At 37.1% G+C, this 23626-nt stretch overlaps 1 protein-coding gene and 1 long non-coding RNA gene across 2 annotated transcripts; both read right to left on the bottom strand.

The window, feature by feature from the left end:
* Positions 1 to 1096: 1096 nt before the first annotated feature.
* On the bottom strand, positions 1097 to 4175 carry LOC110939772. The gene is made up of 2 exons (XR_002592480.2): positions 2478 to 4175; positions 1097 to 1591 (listed from the first exon to the last, which is right to left on the bottom strand). It is a non-coding gene; the product is annotated as an uncharacterized LOC110939772 (long non-coding RNA).
* Positions 4176 to 7303: 3128 nt separating this feature from the next.
* On the bottom strand, positions 7304 to 19454 carry LOC110939771 (LEAF RUST 10 DISEASE-RESISTANCE LOCUS RECEPTOR-LIKE PROTEIN KINASE-like 2.1). Its single transcript, XM_022181336.2, has 3 exons — positions 18020 to 19454; positions 8841 to 8870; positions 7304 to 8746 (listed from the first exon to the last, which is right to left on the bottom strand). The coding sequence occupies exons 1-3, from the start codon at positions 18903 to 18905 to the stop codon at positions 7608 to 7610; spliced, it is 2055 nt and encodes a 684-aa protein (XP_022037028.2). The 5' UTR covers positions 18906 to 19454; the 3' UTR covers positions 7304 to 7607.
* Between the last annotated feature and the right edge of the window lie 4172 nt (positions 19455 to 23626).

Raw genomic sequence — 23626 nt, 5'->3', positions numbered from 1 at the left:
GCATCACGATGACAGTGGTGGACTCGATTACGAAGGGTAGTGATGATCACAGTGGTATTAACGGCGACGGAAATGAAAAATAATGGTAATCAGTGGCAGGAGATGATGAGGAGTTTACATAAAAGGTTGTGAGGAGGTGGTGGTGGTGGAGTGGTGCTTGTTTTTTCTAGATCTAGGATTTTTGGAGACTAATTTGTGGTGGACTACCCCTATGTTTTGTATTGTTTGCTACATGTAACCCTATTATTGCTTCTTAGCCTATTCATCAAAACCATACTTCCTATATGATCTCACACCTATATATATATATATATATATATATATATAGGATGAGGATCATGAGTGAACAACATCATTGTTTGTGAACTGTGTGAATCAATCTCAGCCATTCATTTGATTAGAAGATGCAAAGGGTATGATCGTAATTCCATATTTTTTTAAATTCAATTTCTTTAATGAATAGCAGTTACAATCTCCTGTTTTTTTGGAATTTTTAAGAGATTTCATATGATCTCTATCAATCCAGTGTATTTGACATTTTTGTTACTAACTTCTTATATTTTTTTGCTAATCTACGTAGATCAATTAGAATATCTCAATTGATTATTTCAAATATTATATTATATCTTCATACAGTGTATTCGAAGTTATTGTTAATAATCCAATTTTTTCTTATTACGACCATCAATATGGTGGATGGTGGATGATAACAGTAACAACGATTATAATTGCCAGGACGCAACACAACAAGCAGAACCTTCCATTCACTATTTTTTAGGTTCAATTTTGATACCTTTTTTAACTGCCCATATATTGTCACCATACTTGTACATCAACTAATTCGTTCATGTGTTCATAGTTATATGTAGCGTATAATATTAGACAATATGCAAACGTCGTCGTTCAGAATTTGAAACAAAACTATCAACCATTGTTTTTTGTATACATGTACGGATATGTTGATTGAACTGTACACACGTGTACATAGTAGGTGTACTATGTAATTGAAAATATTAACTAATGAAACGTACCCAAATGTACTAAATATGAACAGACCTGTACACATGTGTACATGGTTGTATAACACGCCTACCAGTTACATATGTTTATGATGCATACATATGTATATGTTACCAGTTACATGTGTACAATAAACATATTTACATATGTTTATGTTGCTTACAAACAAAATAAAAGTCCCAGTCAAAACGAAACAAAGTTAAGTTACCAAAGTCAAAACGAAACATCTATCCAAAAGAAACCAACAGTACGAATATCAAGTAATGTCAAAATACGAAACAACACTTCATCAAACGTACTAATTAACCCAATTTGAAAGCCTTCCCGTACTCGACTACTTCAGCCATTATGCGATCCCGACGCTTGTTAATACTTGAAGTTACCAACTTCACCGTGTATTTCTTCCTTAATTGTGTCAAGGTTGCTTTCTTGGGCCAATGTGCAAGTGGGAAGCCACTATCCCATTTATCAACTGTTACGTCGAACCAACTTTCCATATGACGCATAACGAACACGCCACAATCAACCTTGTTTCCGTACGTCTTCCAATCAAAGTCCAACCTATGCGGCACTGCATTTTCAAAAAGTAGGGTTCCATAATATTTCTCCATATTACACAGCTGTATTCTCAAAATACGCATGTGTACATAAATGAACAAGAAACGCTAATGAACCGCATACACATGTGTACATCAACTAATCATAAATCATTTAAGATTTCCAAAAACCTAATAGCAAGATGTAACAAATAATGCCTAAAAACGGAGTATAAACAACTATCCTCTTAAATTATCCCATAATTTTTTCATAAAAAACATTATTAATATACAAGTGTATATTAAACACAAAGTAAAACAACATTCTAAGCAGGTTTAAAAAAACATACACTTGTGTATTAATCAACTCAAACAGAACTTATTCTTTTTGGGTTTTAAAAAGAAGTTGTACTTCTCATTCTCATGACTTGTACCGAATCATTATTAACCAAAAAAATCACATGTTTACCCTAATCTTAAACAATCTCCAAAATACACATGTGTACACCCAATTTACAAAACCATTACACAAAAGTTTTTTAATATCAAACAAACTAATACTCTTCACATGTGTACACCCAATGTATTAGAATCTCCATTAAACGACAAACACAGGTGTACATCTCCGAGATTACAACACATTAACCAAACTCTCAACCTAACATCGCTACACATATAATGCCTAAAAAACAGAGTAAAATCAACAATATTGTTAAATTAAGCCTATTCTCCAAAACATTTACTCATCTAATCAAACAATGGTGGATCAAAACACATCCTCGGAGCAAAACCCCATGAATAAACAACTATTACAGTAGGTGAAAGAAACCCTAGTTCCGATTTGATGTATTTAAAAGCATTAGCATACGTACACAGCAACTTACTGAATCATATAAACTTTTGGAATTGAGCATTGTGTACCTTTGTTGATAAATATCGTATGTTTTTTTCGGCATCTCAAGAACTCCGACGGGGCTCCTCTGGGTTTTCTTGAAAACGTTATTGATAGAGAGATAGAAAGAAAGTTGAATAAAAGATGAAGATTAGGGATTCTTAAAACAAAAATTGCGATACTTTAGGAGTTGATAGATTTGGGGAAGTATGGAAACTGTTTGGTTTCCGGGATTTGAAATGTTTCAATATGTAATTACATAAATACCCTTATTCATTTAATTAAATGGATATGTTTAACCAAGTAATTACCATCATGCTATTCTTTTAAAATCTCAAGATGATGAAAATCAAGGGTCCGGATAAGTTCACACGGTTCACAAATGGGAGGTTGTTCACTCTAGAACCCTACCCTATATATATATATATATATATATATATATATATATATATACATACGTAAAGTATAAAAAGAAAACTCACTTTAATTAAAAAAAAAACTCAAAAAATCTTTATAAAAACCTTATATAACATTTAAAAGATACTGGGAATGTAACAATAATATTTAAACATGTTGCGAATTTCATGCTACATAATATATATGTCCAGAAAATATAACATATAGATTTTGAACATTTAAAAAAAATTAGTCGGCGCTTTTTATGTTTTTTATAAAAATGTTCAAAAATATTTATATTACATTCCCAGATTTTTTTATTAAAAATGTTACATAAGGTTTTCTATGGGTTTTTTTTTTTACTCAAGTGAGTTTTTGTTTTATCCTTCCCCTTTGGGAGATTGATTATCTCGAATTGGTCTCTAACAACATCAAACCGTGAGAAGTTACTTGTGACAATCCTTTTACCAAACAAAAACTTCAATCTTGGTATTCTATTCTATAACATCTTAAAGAAGAAAGTCGGTGCTACAGTGCACCGACAAAATTAACAATATGCCCTTTGTATATTGTGAAATGACGAACTTGCAAACTGACTACGAATTGACCGGTTTGCCCTTTCTCGCATGAAACACTCCGGGACTCAAAATGGTTTTCCGGTGAAGGTGGTTTCAACCCTAACAACCACGAGGGTTACTGCTTCGTGAACTGACGGTGTGTGGTGGTTGCGCTGCTCGACAGTCTAGGGTTACGGTCAATCGTTGGCTAACCGGTCTTCCAGCAATGCATGTGCCAGATCTGAGACGGACTCATCAGATCGACGGCGGCTAATGTAGAGGTTGCGATTCCGATACGGTACTTGTCGGCGGCGACCCAAAAACACAACGAAATCCTGCCGGTCACGGATCTCTAACGAATACGGGTCGGCAATCGAATCGGGATTACATGATTTAGGGTTTAATGGTAAAAAAAATAGAGAGACAGAGAGAAAGATCCCGTACCCGGACGATGCGGCTATACTCCATCACCGCCGCAAGATCTGTAGGCCGGAAAACCGCCGTTGCCGCGTCAAAAGCGATCAAAAAGGCGGCGATGAGGCAACAAATCGGCGACGATTTCATGATAACAGTCGTGACGAGTGACGATGGCAACAGAGAGAGGATCCACCATTTTCTCCGACTCAGTTCGATGGTGGCGGTGGGGGAAGTGGTGTGGTGTCTGAGACCAAAAATTTCATTCTAAATTAAGCTGACAAATATTGTTTGTAAGCTGTTAATTCAACTTACCAAATCTTACTGGATCAGACTTTATTAAAAACTTGAAAAAGAGATTAATTGGGCCAGAATAGTCCATGTAATAAGTTTATGGTTCTTTACTTGACTTAAAAATTTGTCTAGCAGGTAATGTATATAATCCAAGTCCCTATGATAAGATATTAATAATTTGGAACAACGCTTTATGAAAACAAATATTCTAGGAATATTTTACGTTTCAATTCGTATTCAACGAGTTAACACGTCATGACTCTCATGCGTAGTTTAGTGTTTTTATATCTATTTTTTCCATTTTAACAGTCATGTTAGAACACACGAATCCTAAAAACTCAAAAAGTACTCAAGAAGCAAAAAATTGTTTTGTTTTCAAAATGTTTTGCTTGATATCTTATAGATATTTTTTTATAATTATACTCTTAAATCTTATAATTATATGCAGTGGCGGATCTTGCCCGTTGAACATGCCAGGGCCGAAAGATACGGGCACTAAAAAAAGCCCGGACAAGCCCGGGCCAAACATAGTATATATAAAATTCGATCGAAATGCGGAAAATTAGCACTACGGCCGAAAAACTTGACCGGGCCGTGGCCCTGCCAAGGCTCTTCTAAGAACCGCCCCTGATTATATGATAATAGTTCTTATATTAATGATTCTAACGAACTGTCACGTGTCGGCTTCAAACTCTTCTCCTAATTTTAATATTATATTAGTATTTTGACATACTTTTTTATCCATGCCTAACCACATTAATGTCTAACTACTTTTACGACTTTACACCAATCTCTAAATTACTATTACAACTTTATACCGTAACGTTTAAGACATTATACTTTTTTTTTATTTATGTTTAATAACATTAATGTCACGAACGTAATGTGTGTAACAAAGTAAAAAACACTTAACATCATGTGCAGGCTCCACATGTTAATGTCATCACCATTAAACGTGTAACGAAGTCACAAACGCAATGTTGCCGCCGTAACGCGCGACATGGGTAAAAGTTCTAGTTTAGACGCATTTTAGAGTATGAGAGTTTAATTGACATTTATACATGCACGTACTTCACATCTACTAATTTATATCGTAATTTAGCATGAAATTACCGATAGCATGGTTCGAAAAAAAAAACCAATAATACGTTGTTATCTAAAATACCTAATTGTCACACACTTCCATGCTAGCATAGGCGAAGCTTTTAAGGGGCGGGAGGGGGCGGCCAACCCCCTGAACTTTTCGCTAAGTAGTTGAGAGTATGTAGTTTTCGTATAGAAAATTTTTGGTATATACGTTTTCGACCCCCCGGTTTTATAGAAATTTTTAGGTCCGGTAACTTCCGCACCCCCCCCCCCCACGGTCGGGAATCTCAAGCTTCGCCACTGCTAGTTTATGGTTAATAGGTTATGTTTAGTCAATAGAGGTTATTGAATTCGTATGAGTTATTACGTAATGACATATATATTATATACTATATACAATTCAAATAGTTCTTATGGACCGTATAGTAATTAGAAAATCTTAGAATCCTATTTAAAGTACTGCCATGAGCCTTTGTTTACCATCACCGCGGCACAACCTGTATGTCTCCATTAAAGCCCATGAGTATGAGTGGATGGTCAACTTTCTTCGAATCAAAGCCCATCTATTTATCTCTATTCTTTTGAAATATTGCAAATTAAATTGGAAATCCATCAAATCGATACCATTTAGTTTTCTTCCCGGTAGCGATTTTTTTTGAGTTTTTATTGTTTGTGCCTTGTGTTTTATTATTTGTGTTTATCTACGTCTTACGTCAGCGGTATAATTCATGTTTGTCTTGTCTACGTCGTTTGCTTACTACTTAGTACGACAAAAGGACTCACGCCCGCAAATAATAACATTTTATTGTTGCGGGCGTTAAACACTAGTCGAATAACATTATCTATCTACTATAATAAAAGAAACCAAGTTTTAGACACGTGTCATTCATTGAAGTCATCTGTTTTTATAGAAAATTAATATCAATTAAAAGATAATTATACAATTAAATTTAATATAACTTTAAACAATTCATATAGGAGATAATATATATAATATTTTAAAATAGAGTAAATTACAAAAATCGTCCTTTATGTATCTCACTTATTGCAATCTGTGTCCTTTGTCTTCAATAATTACAGAAAACGTACTCGATATTTGCAAACCCTTGCAAGTTATGTTCTTTAGCCCTAACTCAGTTAATTTAAATGATTTATTTATTTTATTAAACTAAAATAGTTCAGGGTAGAACCTATTTCAAAAATGTTTAAAAGGTGTTTATTGGTTTTATACTTATATTTTCGTGTTCAATTCTCAACTCAAATACGGTAATCACTATGTTTACGTGACATTTATAAGAACAATCACCGCAATCACCCCATCCATCGAATATCGAGTATGTCCGTTAGATTTTTTAAGATATAATTTTTTATTAGATTCATTCAACCCGTGTAATAAACGAGTTTTTTTAAAGATATAACATTTTTATTTTTTACTATACAAAATTACATTTATGCAACTCGTGTAATACTTGGGGTTTTAAAAATATAACTTTTTTTATTATGTAGTATATAAAATTAGATTTATTCAATACTTATAATACATAGGATTTATAAAGATATAACTTTTTATTGCTTGGTATATAAAATTACATGTGTTCAACCCGTATAACACAACCTCTCGCTTTAGTCTCCCTAACGGTCGAACTTAGTCTCGCTCCTCAGCTCGATGAGGTTTTTAAAAATGTAACTTTTTATTATTTATTATATAAAATTAAATTTACTCAACCCGTACAATACACGGGGTTCTTAAAGATATAACTTTTTTTATTATTTAATATATAAAATTACATTTATTCAACCAATGTAATAAACGAGATTTTTAAATATATATTGTTTTATTATTTGGTATATAAAATTGCATTTATTCAACCCGTGTAATAAACGAGATTTTTAAAAAAATATTTTTTTTTATTTGGTATATACAATTGCATTTATTCAACCCGTATAATACAGGGATTCTAAACTAGTTTTAAATTATAAAATAAACAGCTAGATATCTAAGAAAACTTGAGTATATGTTAAATAAGAAGTTGACTGAGTTGTAAATTGGACATGATCGTGGCAATTGGAAAAAATAAATAAATAAATAAATGAATAGCTACCTAGAATTGGAAAAGAAAAAAATTGGGATTTAACATAAAATTAAGTTCAACATGTCGCATGGCACTTGGCACATGCATGCCTCTGATACATCACACCATAGTCTCACGCATCATTTTAGGAATGCCAAAAAGAAGAATCGAGTGAACATTACCTCTGAGTAAATATATAAGAATCACAATACATAAAAAATCTGATAGTTTTGGAATAAAGTAGCAACACCGGAATTGCGAGCAAACTTCCAACACAATGGTTAAATCCAGACTAGATTCAATGTCTGTATAAGGTATCTCTTGCATGTTCTAATCTGTATTATGTTATCTCTGTGATGCTTTCTGATGTTCTGCTATATATGGTAGCAGGTGATCGTGGAGGAGAAGAAAAGATTGGTTTTGGTGGAACCTCCAATGCTTCCATGCTTCCCTCTAACATTTCTATCACTTTATCAATGGATGGCCTTTGATTTGGTGCGGGTTGTATGCACCATAAACCAACTATCGTCATCTTTCTTGCATAATCATTTTCCTCGGGTGTCTTTAGACTATCTAACAAGAATTCATCCTTGTTAAGGCGGCTGTAAATCCAGTCAGGGAAATATATCTCGCTGGTTCTCCCAGAACCTACACCAGCATCTATATTTTTTCTTCCACCTACCATTTCTAATATCAACATACCATAACTATACACATCAGATTTATGAGAGACGCCTCCAAAGTTTTTATTGTAAATTTCGGGGGCTATATAACCGATTGTTCCTCTTGCTTCCAACATAGAAACAATACTCTCTTTCCTTGAGTACAGCTTTGCAAGACCGAAATCTGCTATCTTGGGACAAAAGTCTTCATCGAGGAGGATGTTATGTGGCTTTATGTCAAGATGCAAAATCCGAGTGTTGCACCCCCGATACATATAATCGAGACCATTCGCTATTCCAAGTGCTATCTCATACAACCTTTTTACTCCTATGTGTTCACTTGTTTCCATACGTTCATGACTATGTATAAACTTCTCTAATGATCCATTTGGCATGTACTCGTATACCAGAGCTCTTTTTTTATTTTCGAAACAAAAGCCCAAGAGAGTAACAATGTTAACATGAGCAGTCCTACCAATACTTGCAACTTCATTTATGAATTCTTGTCCATTTGCTTTAGAGGAGTTTAGAACTTTAACAGCCACAAGTCGACCATCAGATAGTTTTCCTTTAAAGACTGTTCCAAAACCACCATATCCTAATTTAATTTGAAACGAGTTTGTCATTTCCTTGATATCACAATACTTGTACCTTTTCGTACTTAAGGCTCCATACTTCATGATAAAGGCCTCGACATTTCGGTCATCCTCGGTTTTATGCTTCAATGAAGCTACCCAATTGCTCGATGGGGATTTAAAAATACAATATATAATGAAAATAACCACAACTGCTAGTAGTGCAGATCCAACTCCTATAACTGTGATCAAGAAAAAAAGTGAACTGATTATGTTAAAACAGCTTGGAAACATTAATTAGTAGAGGATATAAAAAATTAACTGAGAAAAACGTACCAAGTTTCATCCTCAAATTTTGACGGGTACCTATAGATTACAGAGAAACATACGCAGAAAAGATGTTAAACCTTATAAAAATATTTCTACTATACAACAATCATATGAAAAATTAAAAGCGTGAATATTGCCTCCCCACGAACATAGAATTAGTGGGGGCTCTCAGTACACCAACTTAAGGCAAATCAAGAAGTTGTTGATGGGTTTCTCCATCAATAGTAGTCTCTAACTGAATGGATCAGAAACATAGTGTAACAACTTTTAGATACCAAATTCACTGAAAGGGGAAAATCACTTAACTAACCATTTGATTGATAATGCCAAAATTTCTCTTTAATCGAAGTTTAATTCTCAAACCCTTTAGAACATGAGACATGTATGAAGAGATCGATTCGATACTTGAGATGCACATGGGAGTATGGAATGCATTTAATCCTATTTGGTTGCTATTAATTAAGGGATACAATGATACTAACTAGATATCGAATAGAAAAGATTACAAATCAATAAGTGATTATGCGTTCACATTTGAAGGTGCAACTATATCTTGGTAGTCATCCAAGCATAATGTTATAGCGAGTTCCACAATGACATGTGAGTTTATCGCCATGGATAAGTCCAGGGAAGAGGCATAGTAGCTACTTCAATTTGTAGAAGATATTCAAAGATGGCCAAAGCCAATGTCGGCACTTTATATACGTTATGATAGTGAATCAGCTATTGACAATGACGGAACTCAAAAATCAATGTAAAATTGCAAATCAAAACACATATGATGTAAATATAATACGTAAGGATGACTAATTTTAATGGGAGCTATCACGATTGACTATGTGAATGAAAAAGATTGTAGAATCAATACACCAAACAACATACGACAACATTGCATCGACATATGATCATAAATGGTCCTACACTAAATAACATTAGCCAAGTTTTCATTTAAAAGGATTTAAATGCAGTTTCACAAGTTGAGATTTATGGTATAATTATTTGGTGAAATATTTGATAAGATATATTATCAAGTAGCAACATTTGGTAGCTTTAGTTTGTTGTACAAAAGGATTTGGTGGTGTTTTATGTTTCTTTGACTTGTACCTATTTCTTATTTGTTTGTACCATTTTCAAGTATTTAAAGTTGATTTGTTATGTGTTCAGCTTCATTTTCATGCCAACCCATTCTCAGACCACCACCGCCCACCTCCTTCTTCGTCGCATCATATGGCCGATGGTGGTTCGATCGGTGTTATTTTTGATCGAGGACATCCCTTTAATTTCCTTTAAGTAAATGTTTACCTTCTTATATGTTTAAGCCTAAAACTTCTAGGGTTTCGACGGTTTATTTAAGCCGATTTTTTCGGCGGGTTGTTTTGTTTGGGTATTTCATGTACTATGTGGTCTACGTTGACGGATTTGTGATTGCATGTTGTCATTTTGACGGTAAATGGGTTACAACTTCCTCCCCCGTGGTGTTCTTGTTACTCGTTTTTGGATATGGTGTTATGCTTTCTGTTCTGTTGGTGTTGTTGTTTGACATTTGGAATTCTCCGGTGAAGCTGTTATTTGTCGTTGGTTTTTGATTGTGTCTTTGATACCGGTTATTCAGGTTTAACATATGTAACCATTTTCCAGTGATGCTGTCTTTGACCCTTTCTGTTATGGTGATTGGTTTCTAATCCGTTTACTATCGTATCTAGATATATTTATTAATGCAGATTTGATTTCTTTTTTTGTATTGATGTGACAATTTTTTTGTAATGCATACTCATTTTCTAGGTAAATTGTTAGTTTCGGTCTTGGTGAAGATAGCTTCTTGATCATCTGAGAATAGTGGCTATGATGGCGTTTCTAATTTGGTATGGGTGCTTTTGAGTTGTATACTATGTTAAGGCTATGAGCATATGCCTTTGTGATTTATATATTATCAGTTAGCAACATTTCGTTGATTTTAGTTGTTGTGCATGTGGCTTTGGTGGTGTTTTTTGTTTTTATGAACAGTCATATTGTTTGGAAATTGGGTCTCCATGAAGATGACTTTATGGTCATTTGAGAGTCATTGTAATGCGTGGGTATAATGGCTATGATGGTGCTTGTCATCTCACTTGGCAATGTTTGTTGCAGTCGTGTCGTGCCTCTAAGCATTAATAGGTGTTTAGGTGTTTTCTCTTTCTACATAATGTCTGACAGATTTGTTGTTAATTGATAATGTGGGTATGTGTGTGTGTGTATATGCAACGTTTTATTAAATCACAAGTTTCACGTTGATTTACATTTGGTTTTGGTTGTTGTACATTGGCTTGGTATTTAAATTCGGTAATTATATGATTGTTGCATAACGTGTAAATAGGCTATGTTTTTTACATATGGGCTTACAAAACTGAGAAGGCTTAATACAAGCAACCGATTAAGGCCTACAAAATTAAATTTGCAACTTGGTTATACACATTAACGTTATGGTCAAATAGTTTGACCCCTTTTCTTTATATATATGTGTGTGTGTGTGTATATATATATAGGGTTAGGGTAAAATAAAAACTTATACGAGTTGTGAGAACTTAGAAAATTTGGCCTCACCAAAGGTTTTTTCAAAGGGATATTACCCTCTAATAATCCCTACTAGATGTTATTGTCCATTGGCAGTCTCACCATTTTTTATTCCCCCTGACAGTCCCACCTTTCAACTATTTTTCCTCCACCGGTACTCAGTTAAAAAAACTTAACGGAGTGAAGTTTTCTTCCGAATTACAAACTGATGTTTTAGGGCTTTTGATCAGAACGAGGATACGAGTTGAATGATACAAACTTACCTTGAAATTGTGCTCCAAATGACGATAACGGTTCTTCAATTCGGTTGTTTAAACTTCCAATTAACAAAAATCAAGTCTTTTAGAGCACCGTTTCGAGGTAAGTTTTACATCAATAGACTCGTATCCTCATTCTGATCAAAAGCCCTAAAACGTCAGTTTATAATTCGAAAAAAAAAACTTAACTCCGTTAAGTTTTTTTAACTGAGGACCGGTGAAGGAAAAATAGTTGAAAGGTGTGACTGACAGGGGGAATAAAAAAAGGAGGGATTGCGAATAGCCGAGATGTCTAGTAGGGATTATTAGAGGCCAATATCCCTTTTCAGAAACAATTTTACCAAAAATTCTAAAAAAAATCAAGTTTTCCAAAAAAATAGTTTTTTTTTTCATTTACGACAACTGTAAATGCTGTAAAAGTGATGTCATGCTTATTCCATCACCTTTTTACAGCTGTTGTAAAGGGCTGAAAAACACCATTTAGAAAGTTCCTAAAGTATGGGAGACTGTAACGTTTCGCTTTTCTGTACTTTCTTTATTTAGAAAGTGTAGTCACATTGCTATTTTTGGAAACTTGTATTCGTATCGTATTCGTATTTCATTTCCAAACTTGTAATTTGAGATTTTGATCATAAATGGAAAATTCATTTTTATACTCACGCATGCTATACTTGTGTTATACACAAACAATTATCGAATACACATTTACGTGCAAACCGAGACTCATTTTACTCTTGGAATGTCACTTATACGTACATCACACTTGCATCATACTTTGATACCCTTACCATGCTTGAAAAATAGCAAAAACACAAGTTTGTAACTCATATATCATACAAACCAAAGTTCAGGGGCCAAAATAAAAGAAAACAAACTTTTGTTGGAAATTGAGCACGCGGCTCCCCGCGAGCAACTTAGGGTATCCTTGTCGTGGGGCGCGAGCAGCTCTAATCCGCAGAAAGTTGTTTCCTTCATACGGGTTGGTCACGTTTTCCACATCCATTCTTCTCCAATCACCTACCAACCTCATTTAAACACTAACCCTAATCAACCACTATATAACCAAGCCTCCCACACCTCCATTTCACTTTTTCAAACCCTCAAACACTCTCTAGTCAGCTCGAATATCAAGTTTAAAGTTTTATAAAAAAAAATGTTTGATAAAACTTCAAAATAACATTTAAAGTTTTATAAAAAAATATTTGATAACATTCCTGTGTGTGGTACAACCATTAATAAAAAAATGATAATTAACGTACGCTTTAGAATGTAAAAATAAAATTATATTTGAATCCTATAATTAAATTCTTTTCATTCTCTTAGACTACGCCCTAGCAAACCGCCCCCTAGGCTCGTCCCCGTCTTCACCGTCTTCCCCATGACGTTCAAGCATTTTCACTTTTCAAATTTTATAGCCATTACAAATGTCTATTTAAAAAAAAATATTTTTTTTCTTTTCCACTTTATAAATATATACCCTTTGTTCCACCATTTTAACCCAAATCTTTCCAATCTCTCTAACTTTTTTATACAACACCCTAATTTTTATAAAGTTTTAGGCATGTCCTCTTCTTTATCGTGGTGTTCGTCATCTTCGGGTGAGGGCGATTTGTTTTTTGCGAACGCCGTAATGCTTGCAGCACTGATGATCATGGAGGAAGAGGAAGAAACGTCATCACAACCGCGAACTAGGGCAGCCGCATTAAACCGAGACCGAGAATGTTATATTTATTTTTCGGTGAAAAGAATATCTTTAATTTATTTTTCGGTGTTAATAATATATTTAATTTATTTTTCGGTGTTAATATTTAGGTGCCCATAATAGATTAGTGGCCGATTATTTTGCCGACGAACCTTTGTACACGGCCGCGATGTTTAAGCGTCGGTTCCGTATGAGTCATCGACTATTTTTACGTATAGCAGACGACTTGGCGCGGTCTGATCCGTTTTTCACACTTCGATATGACGCTAGGGGCCATAGGGGATTCACCACTTTACAGAAATATACGGCGGCCATTAGCCAACTAGCATACGGGACGACACCCGATTCGTTGGACGAGTATTTAAGGATGTCTGAAAGAACTTCACGAGAATGTTTGTACAAGTTTTGCGAATGGATGGTGAAGCTATATAGCAAGAAATATATGCGGAAACCAAACGCAAATGATGTCCAAAAATTATATCAAGCGCACGAAGAAAAGGCATGGTTTTCCAGAAATACTCGGAAGCATTGATTGCACGCACTGGCCGTGGCAGAACTGCCCTACTGCGTGGCGAGGTCAATATACTCGAGGCGATCTGGTCATCCAACTATAATACTTGAGGCTGTTGTGTCACAGGATCTCTGGATTTGGCATGCTTTGTTTGGTGTTCCTGGTTAACTTAACGACCTTAACATCATCTACCAATCAGAGATATTTAAGGCTGTCATAGAAGGAACTGGTCCAGACACCAGTTTTACGGTTTCGGGGTGGAATACAGGCGTGGTTACTACCTTGCGGATGGAATATACCCAACGTACTCTACAATCGTTAAAACTATTCTGCACCCGACAGACGATAAAAGAAAGAAATTTGCCAAGTTTCAAGAGCCGGCGAGAAACGTCATTGAACGGTGTTTTGGGGTTCTACAAAAAAAAACGGCATATCCTTGAACATCCAGCACGTGCTTTTACACTACATACGTTGCGATGCTCTATGTATGCTTGTATCTTGCTGCATAACATGCTCATCGAAGACGAAGGTAGAGCGATTTGTGAGTACGACGAAAACACGGCTAACGAGAATTCTGTTCCGGTAAGTGTAGAACAACCAGATTTAAATGGAATCTCCATACGTAACGAGTACACACACCAAAACCTTCAAGTGGACTTTGTGGAATACATTTGGAACAATGCACAAAACGAATCTAATGACGACATGCTGGATGAAGACTAGTTGTTTTTTTAATTAATTCTTTTTAAGTTTAGGTTTTTTTTAATTTAATGTAACAATTATACATTATACATTATACATATGAATCAAAAGTCTTCATGAACAGTATTTGTTTATTTTTTTAATATTTATTTGTTTTTTTAGCATTTAGTTTTTTACGGTCTTTTTTAATGAACTTTTATTCATGATTTAATTTGTTTATTTTTTGTAATAAGTTGCGTTCGATAGCTTCTTTAAAAAATCTAACTTCATAAATACTTTTATTTTTTTTAACATTTCTATATAAGTTATATTGAATATGGATATTGTGTTGCTGTTGTACTAAATCAAACCGAAGCCAACGATAAATGGTAATTTATTATCTTGAAGTATTTATTCATTTATTTAATATAATTTTATTTATTATTAGTTTGATTTCTTCTGTAATAACTTGTTAATATTTATTTTAGAGTTTAAATTAATTTTAGTTATATATATATAGTAATCGGTTCAAATGAAAACCACCCCAGTTGTGAGAACAGTAGAAATCAATATTAACCAATCAAAAGTGCACACCTTATAAAAAATGTGAGTATATTTGAGGGGTATTTTTGTAATTTAACCAAAAATGACATATGCATTTATGAGGGTTATATATCAGGTCTCTTTTTCTCTCTCAAACAAAAATCATATCTATTATATATCAGATCTGTTTCTCTCTCTCTCATATCACAAATTTCCGATCTTTCTCTCTTGCTCACTTACCGGAACCCTAGGTGGTGATGGTGGGTAAAGGTGGGTGATGGTGTGGTGAAACTATGACCGGGGGGGTGGTATTTTTGTGACTGGTAGTGATGGTGTGGGAGCAGAGGTGGGGTGACGGTGTTGGTGGTGGTGGCGTTGGGGTTGGTGGCGGCGTTCGGGGTTGGGGGGTAGAGGTCGGCGATGGTGATGTAATGTTAAGAAGAACTGAGAAGACATGATTCTCACCATCGAACCCTAAAAACGGTGGACCTCAACCCCCCAAAATTGCAAAATTTGTGTGGTGTCAAAGACATCGATTTTGGGTGTTTTATTGTTGGAGACACAGAACCCAAAATGACATGGAATTTCTGAAAAGGAGTAAAAAAGGGAATGAAGATGAAAAGAATCATCTGGTACCATCAATACATCCCTTCTTTTTTTCTTGGTTTCAAAACATAGATGACTACACAGCTGACAGTATGGTGGGGTTGTCCGGCGACCTGAGGTGACTTTCACCGATGACCTTCACCAATGTCCGGCAACTCATTTTGATGAGTCCGGTGACCCGAGGCATCTCCGGGGTTCAAATCCTTTGAGAGTTTTTTTTTTTTTTTTTTTTTTTTTTTTTTTTTTTTTTTTTTTTGCGACGGTGACCGATTGCATGTGGTTAGTACCAAATTTTTGTCATCGGTTTTTTTCTTTGGCTGTGATAGTTGAAAAAAAATTTTATGAGGATGGCGAGGCAAGGATAGTGGAAGGTAGGTTTTGACCTGCAACCCACTTGCAGCCATGATTTTTGGAAACTTTGAGCCAAACCCTCTTTTTTCAAGATCCACCGATGGTTTTTGATTTTTGTTGTTGGTTTTTTTATTTTTCAGTCGATGATGATAAGTATTAACTTAACTGAGGCCTGATTTTGGTTGAGTTTGTTTGTTAAGATTCTGAAATTTCGTAAACGTTAAATCGGGTCGGGTTGGAGTTTGATACTGATGTTTGTTTGATTCTGATGTCTATGAGAATCGGGGTTTTGTTGTTGGTTTTCATATTTTTCAGTCGATGATGATGTTTGTTTATTTAAACCGGGGCGTAAAAAAAGTTTAAAACTGGGGGCGTAAAAAAAGCTTAAAACTGGGGGCGTAAAAAAAGTTTAAAACCGGGGCGTAAAAAGATGAGAATGCCACTAAGGGAAAGACGAGAAAGAACGAAAGAATTGATATCGAATCACATCTCCCCCGGAACAAATTCTGGCAACAACACCTCAAATCGGGTTGCTCACTATGTTTACACACATCAAACAGCTCTATCAAAACAGGAACAATTCCTAACGATTTTAAGTGTATGGTAAAATAAAAAGTTAATGGAAATGAGGTAGCTTGAAGTTTCTAGGGAGGCAAGAACAAAGAAACACATAGGTGGTGTTTGTTTTTTGGCCAGAAGCACTTCTGGCCACTTATGTCTGCGTCGTGCAAACGCGCGCAGAGGTTTGGAGTCCGCAGCTTGTTTGTTTTCTCGCAGACCTTTCATTAAAAAAAGTCTGCGAGACCTCTTCACCACACAGACATGATTCCATGTCTTCTTGGAACCTCTTCTTGGCAGACCTCTTCTTCCACCACCACATCCCTGCCACCACCACCTTCGCCACCACCTCCGCCACCACATCCCTGCCCAAACCTCCACCACCACATCCCTGCCCAAAAACCCCAAATCGAACCAAAACCCCCAAATCAATATCGGTGAGAGAGATACCGTAGAGAGAGAGAGTGAGAGAGATACCGTAGAGAGAGAGATCGGTGGTGGTGCTACCAGATCGGAGATCGGTGGTGGTGCTTGAACCGAAACCCTAAATCGAACAAATCCCCCAAATCGATGAGAGAGAGATACCGTAGAGACTAGAGAGAGAGAGAGAGAGAGAGAGAGAGGGAGCGGCAGGAGACCATCATCATCATCGGAGATCGGTGATCGGTGGGTTTGCGGTGGTGCTTGGTGGTGGTGATGAAGGCAGAGAGAGAGAGATCGAGGGAGGAGAGTGTGACGGGGGTGGGTGGTTGCGACGGGGGAGGTTTGTGGTGACGGTGGTGGCGGTGGGTTAGCGGTGGTGCTTGGTGGTGATGATGAAGGCAGAGAGGAGAGAGATCGAGGGAGGTTTGTGTGTGAAAGTGTGTTTGTGTGTGTCTTCTAAGTGAGAAGATGTTTTTATAAAATAAAAAAAACAAACCCTCTTTTCCTTACAGACTGCAGACCTTTGGTCCACCTTTTCTCTTGCAGATGCCTGTAGATGTGGTCCGCAGACCTTTTCCCGCAGAAAAAACAAACAACACCTTAGTTTGACCTTTGAGTTTTTGGGGTTGTTGAATATTCAATTACAAATTTAATTTGAATTAGTTATTGAGAATGAGACTTCAACTTCTATCTTTCCTAAGTAACCATTTAAAAAACATTTGAATTTTGTTTTTATTTTCCATCATATTGAAAATTGGACTGGAAAGACATTTCCGGTCCTTAAACTGGTAACCGTAGCGCAGCCGGTTCAATATTCGGTACAGTTTTTAAACGGCTGTTTCTGTCCTATGAATGTCAAAGCATAAACGTGTTGACTTTAGAAAGGGGTTGGGAATATTAGCCAATGAAACTCTACACGTCAGCTAATCTAACCAGTGAGTATATCCACCTATTTGGAACTGGAATTTAAGAGTTGTAGATTCTAAAGAAACCATGAAGGTACCTTTGCAATTGCCTCTTCTGGTCGTGCCATCGGAGCAAAAACATATTAACCCTGTCGAAATGTGGCGACCGCACTGGCCGCCAGACGATTCGCACTTCTCGCAACCGTCTACCTGCCCCCATCGGAGTCCGAAACCTTTTTCCAAGACCCTGCCGAATTCAACAGAATGATTAGGGAACGTGTCCATAAACTCCTTGGTCACTGTTGTTACCACTTCATGATCACATGAGTATTCACCCCAATCCGAATCCATACTCGTATTCGCAACCATGCACGCCTTTCCCTCATTTCCTTCCAAGCATGGTATCTCAGTCGCAAACGACGGGCATCCATTGCAATCGAAATGAAAAGTAAGATTAACGCTATACATCGCGAAATAGAGAGGCAAGGTTCCAATGGTAATGTTATGGCGCACCCGAGGGCAGCTGTTGGAGAGACTGGTGACCTGAAAAACGTTGTAATCGGCAAGGAAGATATTTCTGAGTACATAGTCTATACCCCGGACGTAGTAAGACTCGCCACCTAAAGCAATCTGGGAAATATTTTGATCACCATTTTGGGAACAGTTGATTCCGAAGCCTTCATAACCGCAGAACTGGGAGGTCGATTCACTGTCCATCTTCCAAAACGGGTAGCTGATATTGACCTCACCGCAGCGGTCTAATCGGCAATTCGGGTATGTCGAATTATCAGATTCTGCATTCATGGCAATGAAGAAGAAGGGGAGGAGAAGAAGGAAGGAGAAGGGATGAGGATAGATGTGGTGAGACATGATTTTGGAAACGTTGAAAGAACAAGTCCACCACTCTATTGAATATATATAACATACAAGTATAGAACCAGTATGCATATCTCTGCCTTCAATTTTTTTATTAGGTGATATCATAAGCGTTTACTAGTATTAGAGATGATATATAATAATGTGTTGTATGATACTGAAAATATAATAAATAATTATTTGAATATGTTACAAGTATGACCGTACTAAAAAATTTGGAAAAATTAGCATCATACTTGACTATTCAATATTTGAAGTGATAAAAGTATGAGAGACCAAGTAAAGTTATATAAAAGTATGAGAAGGAATTTTCAGTAGACCAACACTTCCAAGAATAAATTCCGACAAGCTACGCCCTATATGGTATCGAGATACCGTGCAACAACACCTCAAATGGCTTCGCTTCACTGTGTTTAAACACCTCCCTCAAAACAGGCGCATCCTAACAAACTTAATCAATCGTGAAAGAAGCTCATTCCCGCAAGTTTGATCTACATTGACTCGTTTGACCCAAACGCTAGAGCTTGGGATAACAGAGCGAAGAAGATGTGTGGTAGCTTGAACTTTCTAAAAAAAAAAAAAAAACAGAGAGAGAAACACATAGTTTGACTTTTGACTGTTGCCGTTGTTGAATATCCAATTACAATTTTAAATTTGAACTAGTTTCTTTGAATGCGACTGATAATGAGACTTCTAACTTCTGTAGTTCATACGTTGCATTTAATACACAATACAATTTTGTGGTTCGTTTTTTTATTTTTCTATGGTGTTTAAAATCATATTAGACCAGACCAATCGGTTAAACTAAAGCCGGTCCATGTCCGCTAAAGCAGCCAGTTCGATAACGGTCCGACTTACAAACTGTTTTTTTTTTCTTTCTAAAATCTAACTAAAAACATCAAAAGTCACAACATAAACCATAAAGCGTGTTGCCTATACCATGTATTTAGGGTGTAAGGGGCACTCCTCTAAGAGGGGAGTCCCCTCTCTTATACATAACCAATCCTCGTGTGCCACGTCAACTACCCTCTTAAACTCCCTAACACCCTAAATTGATGGCGGCACTCCCCTCTTAGGTGACTTGGTTTTTTATTAAAAAAAAAAAAAAAAACTTTTCATTGGTCCACTCCTCTCTCTCTCCTCCCTCTCTTCGGTGACTTCCCACCGATTTCACTCCCCCAAACCACTCACCTAAGTGATGACGGCGGTGTTCCCCTTAGGTGAATGAGGTCACCGAATGGGGTCACCGAAGGTGCCCCTTACACCCTTAGAACTAAGAATCTAAAATTAGGGGGTAAAACTGTATTTTGAGAGTTGTAAGGAAATTTGGATCACGTTAGTTTGTCGTTAAAATTTATTTTAATGAAGATACCTTTGCAGGCGCCCCTGCTGGTGGTTCCGTGGGAGCAAAAACATATAAATTCTATCTCATTGCGGCAACCACACTGGCCGCGGGACTCTTCGCACTTCTTGCACTCTTCCGTCGGTTCCCACCTTAACCTGAAACTTTTTCCAAGGCGCTGCTGAAATTAGTCGTAACATCAAAGATCAAGTCCATGGCATCACGGAACACTGTTGTTACCACTTCCTGATCGCATGAATATTCGTCCAAAACCGATTGCTCGCTACTAATATTCGTCAAACACGCCTTTTCACCATTTTGTTGCAAGCACGGTATCTCAGTCGCAAACGACGGGCATTCATTGCAATTTAAATGAAAAGTTATATTAACGGTACCCATCGTGAAAACTAGAGGCAGGTTTCCTAGCTTAATGTTATGACGAATCCTGGGACAATTGTTGGGGCCTCGGACGGCTACAAAAACGTCGTAATCGGATAGGAAGATGGTCCTCGTAGTTTATAAGCGGGACATAGTAAGGATCGCCGCCCAAACTAATTTCGGGAATATTCTGTTCAGAGCACTTGATTCCGAAGCCACCATAACCGCAGAACTTGGTGGTGGAGTCACTGTCCATCTTCCAAAACGGGTAGCTGATATTGACATTATCGCAGCTGTGGAAACCGCAGCTGGGGTTGGTTTAATTAATAGATTGTGCAAGCAGGGTGATGAAGAAGATGGGGAGGTGAACAAGGAGCAAGGGGAGATGGGGGTGGAGGTGGTCAAACACGTTAAGTAAATGTTGAAAGAACAAGTTTTCAACTCCATCTATATAGTATATATATTATATTTTTAAATACAAAACAAAATTTGCATTTTGCTTTCACTTTTCTTATTGTAAATTTTCAACAACAGCACATTATTATTAAATCAGTTATTTGTTTACCTACCAAGCGACCTATACACTGTTGGGTTAATCGGGTTTGTTCATGGGTCGCGAGTCAGCGGGTCAAACCGTTCACGGGTTCACGGGCTGTGGGTTTTGGAAACGGGTTAGATTGGGCTCCAAACTTGCAGCAGAAGAATTATATATTTATTGACGTTTATGTATTTGTTTTATTTGCATTTAATTAGAGTTTAATTAGTTGGAGAATTGGTCATTGTTGACCGTGTAATGTGGAGAATACGTGAGATCATGGAGCATATTTCACGTGGGTTATCTCCTTAGCTTTAGGATCAAGTTTAGGTGTTTCTTATTTAATGTAAGCTTCACAAGTTAATGAAAGTAGTTCAACTAGTAATTTACTCTAATTTGTACGTGAGTTTGAGTGTGTGTTGCAACTAAAGCTTGATAACCAACAATTGGTATCAGAGCGAAGGTTAAACGAGGGCCGTTTTGAGAGTCGACCGTCGGAAGTGAGGAGAAGCCTTCGGGTGCGGGCTGCCATTGAAACGGGACCGTATGTGGGTCGACAATCACAGGTTTTGGCAACTGGTTCGGGTCGGAACTAGGGGTGTTACTACACACATAACACATGAGATCAACAAACAACAGAAGACGGTGTTTCGGGTCAGCGTTCTCGCGGAGGAGTGCCGTTTGGAAGACGGTGTTGACCGGTGATGAACACTGTAGATCGGTGGTTCTTAGTTGTGATCAAAGAGGAAGAAAAGGGCTGTAGCGATCGAAGGTGGTTTCGAGGGTTACCGTTCTAGGGGGTCAAGAGGGTAGCGGAGACGAGTCGGGATTCAGGCCAAATCAACGGGCTTGTCAACCCAGTTTGTTGATCGAAGAACGAAGAAGAGATCGTGTATTTTAGTTGTCGGATACTCTTTCTAGTCTAGGAGAAGAATTGCAAGGGGTGTAGAATTTTTTGGGTAGAAAAACCAACGGGTGTAGCGCGGTAGAAACGAAACAGCAGGTGGCTGAGATATTCGTTTAGCGACTCGAAGACGGTATAGGTGGTAGGCGTCTAGTTGGTGGTTGATACGCAAGGTGTGCTTATCAAGGAAGAGCTTGACAGAATAATGAAATCACGATAAGGGGGTGAACGACTTTGGACGTGGTCGAGGTGAAAACCGGGGTGTCCGGGATAGGTCGAGTTGAAGACGGCTCTGGACGTGACCGAGGTGAAGGTCGGGTGTCCGGTAAGAGTCGATATGGGTCAAGGTGAAGGCGTGATTTGACAGGAACGTTGCGGTGAAGAATGGCGTGAACAAACTACGATTACGGGGGTGATTGTTGGGTTAATCGGGTTTGTTCACGGGTCGCGAGTCAGCGGGTCAAACCGTTCACGGGTTCTGTTGGTGCATCCGTCTGTCGTCTTCGTCTTGTATCGAGTCTTGTATAGAGTTGTTTAGATTAGCGCACGAAATGATGATTTCCCACGAAATGACGAAATGGTGATTTCCCACGAAATGATGATTTCCCACGAAATGGACATGACATTTTCGTGGGGAATTAGAAAATTGTCATTTCGTGGGGAATCAGAAAGTTGCACTTTCGTGGGGAATCAGAAAGTTGCACTTTCGTGGGGAATCAGAAACACTATAAATAGGCTTGTTGTCATGTCATTTGGTGGGGAATCAGGATATTGTACCGAGGTGCTGCCAAATTGTCTCCAGCCATTGTATCGTCACGTTAATCAATACAAGAGACCGTTAAAGTGTATAACAAGCTGAACGAAGATCAAATCTTTGTATCCCGCCTCGGATTTGATCCGAGAACTCTTCTGAACGACTCGTTCGGGTCCGAAAACGATCCTATAGGTTCACGGGCTGCGGGTTTTGGAAACGGGTCAGATTGGGGTCCAAACTTGCAGCAGAAGAATTATATATTTATTGATGTTTATGTATTTGTTTTATTTGCATTTAATTAGAGTTTAATTAGTTGGAGAATTGGTCATTGTTGACCGTGTAATGTGGAGAATACGTGAGATCATGGAGCATATTTCACGTGGGATATCTCCTTAGCTTTAGGATCAAGTTTAGGTGTTTCTTATTTAATGTAAACTTCACCAGTTAATGAAAGTAGTTCAACCAGTAAATTACTCTAATTTGTACGTGAGTTTGACTGTGTGTTGCAACCAAAGCTTGATAACCAACATACACCACGCCGGCTCGTTAAAGAGCACGAGGTTGGGGTAACAAAATGAAGAAGATGAGCAAATGAACATTGAATGGAAGATGAGCTAGTGAGGTAGACTGAAGTTTCCAAGGAGGAAAAAGGAAAAACAAATAGCTTGACTTTTGACTTTTCGGGTTGTTGAATATTCAATTACGAAACTAATTTGAACTAATCTTAAGACGCTGCGTTGCGGTGCATAAAACTACGTATGCTAAGGAGCAACTGAACGACAATCAAAATCGAGAAAAAACGTAAAATAAAAACACGAATTTCTAGCACCAAGTGACTCTCATGAGATAAAACGTAGACGAAGTCGAATTTATACCGACATATATTAGAAAGTCGGGGGGGGGGGGGCTTAAAGAA

The sequence above is a fragment of the Helianthus annuus genome, chromosome 17, assembly GCF_002127325.2.
Source record: "Helianthus annuus cultivar XRQ/B chromosome 17, HanXRQr2.0-SUNRISE, whole genome shotgun sequence".
Classification (NCBI taxonomy): Eukaryota; Viridiplantae; Streptophyta; class Magnoliopsida; order Asterales; family Asteraceae; genus Helianthus; species Helianthus annuus.
This window is presented reverse-complemented; position numbering and strand designations above follow the sequence as displayed.

Bases quoted from the DNA above. Each gene is read 5' to 3' on its own strand.
- LOC110939771 (XM_022181336.2), bottom strand. From the start codon at position 18,905: ATGATATCACCTAATAAAAAAATTGAAGGCAGAGATATGCATACTGGT. The intron at 8,871-18,019 runs GTACCTTCATGG...TGTAATCTATAG, and splicing joins CAGAAGAGGCAATTGCAAAG to GTACCCGTCAAAATTTGAGG. The intron at 8,747-8,840 runs GTACGTTTTTCT...TCTTGATCACAG, and splicing joins AAATTTGAGGATGAAACTTG to TTATAGGAGTTGGATCTGCA.